This window comes from Penaeus japonicus, unplaced genomic scaffold, assembly GCF_977035675.1.
Source record: "Penaeus japonicus unplaced genomic scaffold, GWHDUDI00000001_assembly GWHDUDI00000010, whole genome shotgun sequence".
Lineage (NCBI taxonomy): Eukaryota > Metazoa > Arthropoda > Malacostraca > Decapoda > Penaeidae > Penaeus > Penaeus japonicus.
This window is the reverse complement of record NW_028234412.1, coordinates 9,526,648-9,534,147: the sequence shown is the minus strand read 5'-3', so window position 1 is coordinate 9,534,147 and position 7,500 is coordinate 9,526,648. Positions and strand designations below refer to the sequence as shown.

Here is a 7,500-nt window from a genome sequence, read left to right as displayed (position 1 = left end):
CATTTTCAAAGACGTTGAAGTAGCAATGAAAATAAATTGTCAATACTTCAAAGTCATTTAAATGAAAATATCAGTTATAACCTCATTGTTAGCGTTACCGGATTTTTATAGACATGATCTAGCCTTGGTTGTCCTAGTCGCCCATGGAGGAAACCATTTCGAAGATACTATATTCTACGGTAATTACGAAAATATTTAAAAAAATATAATTTTGCTAATGGCAAGCTCTAAAACTGACAAACTAATGTAATTCATTACTATTGCTAAGCTATTGTAAATCTTATGCATTAGTGTGCTACATACTTTTCATGAATATTGAATCATATGGTTGATTTAATGGGGTTTGTAATATACACGATTTATCTCATCGAAGGTAGAATTAATTGAATATTGAATATTTGCCGCGTCAACAGATTGGCATCGAAGATAAAATGTTTTATCTTTAAATGATCTGCTTTACTGTATTGTTTGTGTCCATCAGTTTGCCTCGTGTTAACTGATTAATGTAACCAATTTTTATGCAATAGGATTAATTAAGTTTTCTATTTATTTAAACGCAATTTTTGGTTAATCATAGAATATGAGAAATATCGTTTTCGCACATTTTATAATGGATAATAAAAGGACAAAAAACAAATAATAAATACATAGAGATGAGAGTAACCAATAATTGAAAAGATTCTGCATATTCAACAAAGAATAGCAGTCACCAGAGAAAATTAATTATTAACTAAATTACATCCTAGAGCTGATATAATACCTAAGAAAGCCATATACTGAACGATTACGCGACATCTGTCCTTTATTTAAGTCCCTTGTGGAAATTGACACACCCTCTTTAATTTGAAACGTTTCAACGATACGAGTTTAAAAGTAGTGTTAATTTGCGAATAGGGGAGGTTTTTCCTTTTCTTTAGGGGAGAGGGTACCACAGTGGCGCGCGCGCGCGCACACACTCACAGACACAGACACACACACACACACACACACACACACACACACACACACACACACACACACACACACACACACACACACACACACACACACACACACACACACACACACACACACACACACACACTCACTCACTCACTCACTTACTCACTCACTCACACTCACACACATGCACACGCACACACAGCATAACTGACATTGCTTCACGAGACATTCTATTGGCATATCTTGCGTTAGAGGAAACTGGGAATCACACTGCTGACAATATTTCATTAGGATTATGATAATTTGTTGTAAGACCCATCAAGATATCCATCACCATACTTTCTGCGAGGTAGATAGGGCAATGCCTGACGAATTGGAATCTCTAAGCTGTTAATTGCTTGAAAACGAGTTACGCCCTTAGATTAATCCTTTAATCACGTCTCTATGTCTCAGTTGTCATCTCATTTCAGATAACCGGGCAGCCTTATAATGTGAAATCTTTCGAAGGTTTCATTTTAATTTCAAATAATTAAAGGGCGAATAAAGTTACATAAATCATTAGAGATCTGCTTACTTGAATTCCAATACCTTATTCATTTGTAATCTCACTTCCTTTATAAATACCATTAAAAAGAAAGTATCAAAAAGTGTAATACTTAATGACGTGGAAACTAGTCAGTATTACTTCACAAAATGCTAAAATAATAAACTATCCAAACATTTCAAATATAAGGCAGATTACCATCTATTTGAACTTCATCTTATTTGTTTTTATATTCACATGTCTTCACAATAAATAGAGAAAAAAATCCTTTCCATTAACTACACTTTAAAACTATACCAGTATCACAATTAACATCTGATGTTGATGTAACCACCTTACATTAATACTCCATTAATTTAAAAAATAAATAGTTTGATCTTGTACTATGCTATGAAAATGTATACAGTACCTAGCCATTTCATTGGGGTTAAATAAATAATTCCATTTCTTCAATAAGTTTATTCCATATGATAAATTTCTCATGACTTCTGAACATTGGGTATGAAAATGTTTTTTTTAAGCGAAGATGTTAATTTCATAGATTACCATGTATTATTCACATTCCTATCCGCTCACAAGAAGGCAAAAATACCTTAGCAAATATGTAACCAAGAAGTATGTATTTTGTATGTATTATTATATATGTATTTATACATATAGAAACAAGTATTCTGCATTGACATCCACCTAATCATCACATCACATTACATCCAAATACTCTTTAACTTAACATAACAGCTAATGACCAACAATAAGTAAACATTATAAAAAGGAACTGCGTATTTGATGGCTTCTTGAAAATAAGATCACTGGACGTAAGCACATATTTCCCTTCATCTTAATCAAGCTAGGAAGCGGCTCCAAATATGTCTGCTAGATGTCTTCTCGATTCTGTAGATATAGATGCACTATAAATATTTCAATTAGTAACAACAATTCATCACAATCAGTAGGACGAATCAATAGAACAACTAACTAAGATTTACAGTAAAATCTGCTGCATTTAACCTATATATAAATTTAATCTATGAAAGAAATATTGGTATGACCCTAGGGAAAATTTGTTGTTCCATATTTACTGGCAATATAATATATATTTTATTTTTAAAGAAATAAAATCAAGTCTACTTAGAGAACTTAACAAGTTCAAGGTAGATTAAAGTGAAGTATTCCATACATATGTATATGTATAATGTGTATAAAAAAATAACAAGAATGTTGTTACAGACATCTATCAAATAAAAAGCTACATTTTTAATTATGACACTGATCTGCTAATTTTCTTGACAATGCACTTATAACATTAAAACAAATTAAAGTTGATTTCTGTTCTGTAACAATTTTTTTTTTTTTTTAATAACTCAATGTGAAGAAGAAAGCATAAGTTATGGTAAATGTAAACAAATATCAAAAAAGGTTTACAGAATATTTTCATTCTTATCATTATCATGACAATAACCATATCATTACCATTATCATCTTTTTATAATTTTGTATTACCTTCAAATTATTACAAAGACTAGTTCCATTCTGAATCTAACTGACTCTAATGACATGTTTGAGCATCCGATTATAGTAATACCCAGTTGCATACTAACCGATAGTGTGACTGAAAAACTTTGGTGATATGTGACGCTCTGTCCACGACTCTCTGTTCATGACGTCTGTCCATGATGTTCTGTCTACAACTCTGTCCACGGCGCTCTGTCCATGATGCTCTGTCCATGTGGTTTCCTGTCTTCTCCAGCTGAGATATCTTGTGGTCTTGGCCAATCAGTCACACTCTCTTGAACCTGTCTGTGTCTCTGTTATTGTCTAAAGGAATAGTTTTAAAAAGAACAAGGAACTCTGTTAAAAAATAAGAAATGAAACTGAGCAACAGAAATAAAAAACTTTTTTTAGGGAGATGAATGAGAAAGCCAGCAAAAAGTAAGGAAAAATAGTAAAAGGGGTAAAAAAAAAATGGAGATAGAGAGCACAGTGAAGAAAAAAAATAACAAAAATAGGGAGAGGAAGACTCGGAAGAAAGATGATAAAGCAACCCAAGAACCACAAAGTTAAGGAACCTGGCCTCCCTCAGGGCATGATTCAAATGACAAAATATGAAAGGTACAACTTTGTGTTATGAGACAAGATATACATATGGGGGAATTTTGACATGAGATTCTGAAATCCCTTAAGTAAATGCTATATTTTGAAATTGCCTTAGACTACAGCAAAAGCTGTATGTTGCATTTCTCAGGTTGAGGAAGAATGTGAGAAGGAAAAATAATGACAAGCAAATCATGAAAGATAAAAACTAAGGAAAGAAAATAGGAAACAGTAATAAAAAAATATTATCATGATAATCATGACACTTGGTGAAAAAGCAAATAAAAAGTAGAAGCAGCTGTTATGAAGGAAAAAGAAGACTAACAACTGACTCTGAAGAAATACAGAATTGAAGATACTCTGAACTTACAGGAACAAAAAAAAGAAAAGGAGAGCATTATATCGGGGCACAGACTATAAGTCTTTATGGATTACTGTCTCACTGTATCATTTAAAAAAAATGGAAATCAGAAAGGGAAAAGAACAGCACAAGTTTTTTTGAAACAGTGAATGGAAGCTATTCTATCCCCTCCCAGATAGGCTACATATTACATCATTCAAAGGGCACATTTTAAATTAATCTAAACATTAATTAAACACTAAGTGGGAATGGCTGGTAAGAGATAAGGGATGCCAAATAATGGTGACTAATTTCCAGCTCAGCCAATTAAAAATGCTTGTGAAACTGTAAACTGCAAGATTACATATCCTGCCCTCCCTGATACATTTTTAATATTATGTGAGCTCCCACAGAGGGGTTAACAAGGAGAGAAAACTTATAACAGACTTCTTCAAGGGAGGAAATTTGTTTCAACCCAAAATCATTGAAGAAATACGCTTCAAAAACTCATTATATATATGTTATTGATATTGCAACATAATTTGCCTAAACTTAAAATTTTTTAAAACTTTTATCCAAAAATTCAAATTGGCATGATTGTGTCGGTTACTACAAAATAATAACCTTAGTTTTAGCACATTTTTAACAACTTGAGAGAAAATCAACTTAAGTTATCTACTATTTTGGTTTACAGAATGCTAATTTCATATAACATTGATAGACCTTTGGGCATTTCATTCATCATTATTGCTCATTAAGACATAGTATAATATTATATATTTTTGAATTATATTATACAAGCATTGCTCACCAAACCATGTTACCTCTGTGAAAGTGTACACGATACCATGTCATAACTATGAACTAATTCAAGGCTAATCAGTGTTTGGAAAATCACAACCTTAAATATGCATACTGCTTTTGCACACCAGAAATATTTTCATTAAAAACTATTGAACAGTAATGAGAATTCGGTGTGGAATATTGGAAATAATTTGATGCAAATGCAGAAGAAAAGGCCAATTAGCAAGTAAACTTTTGCTCTCGGCTTTCAAGAGCACCTGAAAGATATGCAATCCCGATTACCCCTTTACATGGTCTCTTAACCCTTATTTCCCCTATTATATTTCTTCAACTTGTCATGAAGCTCCAGGGTTGTCTTCACAATATCATTGTCTTGTATAAAATAGTTTATCAATGATGACAGGCAGTACGTGTTCTTACCATATTTGAAAATCAAATCAGCTACAAAATGCGATTTTACTGCCTATAAGTTACTAAATATCATCTAATTCTAGGATAAATGGTTTGATTTTATTTATATACTTTATCTGACAAATTATTTCATTAAATAAAATAAATAAGAATAAGCAGGACTATTCAGCACTTTAGAATTTTTTGTTGACAAACTCTCTTCTGTAACACCCTTCAATATCATAGTCATTAGGTGGTAGAAGAAATTTGATAACATTAAACTATAATTTAATCTTAAGATTCCATTAAATCTACTAATGTTCCAATTGTGGATTGTTGCAAAATTAGTGTTTTACATTAATGCTGAATAATCCTGTTTATCAGGAACCGATTCCCTAACTTTAAGAAACAATAGCTTAAAATGATTGTCATTATTTCCATAGCATGGTTTTAGGCAAAAATAATGAAGGTAAAAATAAAAAAAGGAAATGACATAAACACACTATATTTCACGTTTAACAGAGTGATATTCCTTTAGATACATTGCTACAGAGCAGTAGATATGTTGGACTCTAAAGAATTTATAATAGTGTTTATAATCATTAGGCTTCTGGATTCAAACATGTGGTTATATATAGCCTATTATTCACACATCTCTAACAATTCTTAACATCTTTAGGTTATTATAATACAATTCCACATTCACTTTTATCCAAGTCTGAATCCCCTAATCAATAAGTAAAGATACATTTGGTCTATGCACCTAAAAATAAATTAACCAAAGAGGAAGGACCTGTGGACTTGTAACAATTTACAAGCAACTGCGGAAGGCACGTATTCCAACCATCGCAAAGGAACGGCGTCAGTAAGATTGGGCCAATCATGCGCCGTGGGGGGCACCGGCCACTGGTCCTTCCTCTCTTTGGTTCTGGTGAATGAAGCTGAAGATCTTCCCTTTGCCAAATGAGTGGAAAACATTAAAATTGGTACACGCAAACTTGAGGAATGATGCACCAAGGGCTGTTCCAGGGGGGTGACAAAGCCATATAACATGATAACCACTGCACATTCTGGAAATGCCCTTTACATATAAAATATTACAGAAAGGCATCAGGATAATTAATCAAATGAAGTATATATATATATATTCATATATTTATATATCAGTTCCAAATGACTAGGGAGATATTCATAATGAAAAATGAAATACAATAGGTACGTCTGCTTTTTATGAGACAAAACTGTCGCTATATTCCTACCTTCATGATGCAGAAAATATTAAAAAGATTAACTGCTTGATCTAAGTTTGAAATATTGAATCTGCTGATAACATACTAGCCATTTAGTGAACATCCTTATCTGATACTTCCACCACTACACTGATACAAAGGTTGACATAGAGGCTCCCTATTATGTACATAGCGGCAATCAACCAAAACCTAATATTGTACATTCATTCCATGGTTTCAGCATTAAGTTCTCCTTGGCTTGGTACGGTGGCTGTTGATCTTCACTCGGAGCTGCTCGTGGCCCAAACTAGGAATGAAAATAAAAAGAAAACAAAACATAAAAACAACTCAGATTTAACAGAAGGTTCCACAGACACAAGAGACTAGACGAAGATAAGTACAACACAAGCTGTCTGTCTTAAGTCCTATGCATTATGAGATCAGTGGGTGAAAGCTGACTAGTACAAGTACTGAAAGTTTCACTTCCTACCATCTACTTCCTAAGTACTAAAGCAAGTCTTACGTGATCTTACGTGATATATCTTATGCTAGTGACTGTAGACTGTGTCAACATTTGTAGTATTATTAACAACTGACACATTAAGGAACTCTGGCAATTAACATGAGCAGGAATGCTACACTATACAAGGAGGAAAATATCTAGTCATAGTTACTTGTTTACACACCTTGCCAGAACATCAAGATTTAAAACTGTACAGGTTAAGCCAAGAGTGAGAGAAAGCTGACATAACTGTTCTAGCCTTAACTATATGATTCTGACAGCTTGTATTGGACATAATGGAAACTAAGGCACATGCAAATCATAAATCTGGAACAACCCTCATTCGGCAAAAAGAAAAATCATAATAAACTGAAAAAAAATCATAATAATACTTACACTAACAACACTAAATTAATAAAAATCATAACTACAGATTAAATAAATATGGAATACAGACAGAGGGCAACTTTCATATGGAAACACAGAACCCCAAGGTTGGTTGTTTGAGGGCACTGGACACACCCTAAACAAGAACCTAAGAGGGCTGCAACACCACACACTCACCCTAGCCAACAGACACACATTGTTCAAGCCCAGCTCACCACGGGAGGGTCTGGACCGTACCCACCCCTGAGTTCTCCGGGCTTGGGGAACGACT

General features: G+C 33.3%; 1 protein-coding gene across 20 annotated transcripts in view; it reads right to left on the bottom strand.

Moving 5' to 3' along the window:
• Window positions 1-3,234: 3,234 nt before the first annotated feature.
• Window positions 3,235-7,500, bottom strand: part of nSyb (neuronal Synaptobrevin) — a 38,580-nt gene continuing 34,314 nt past the window's right edge. For 13 of the 20 annotated variants that reach the window (XR_015191308.1, XR_015191311.1, XR_015191313.1 and 10 more), the window contains exon 7: window positions 5,601-7,500. This exon is cut by the window's right edge and continues 369 nt beyond it. Coding sequence is in view for 4 of the 20 variants with exons in the window: in XM_086540639.1 (XP_086396765.1) it covers window positions 6,622-6,647 (26 nt within the window). In the remaining 16 variants the exon portion in view is untranslated. Of the gene's footprint in view, window positions 3,302-5,600 lie in introns of those variants that run through there. The other 7 variants (XR_015191309.1, XR_015191312.1, XM_086540639.1 and 4 more) reach the window with 2 other exon arrangements.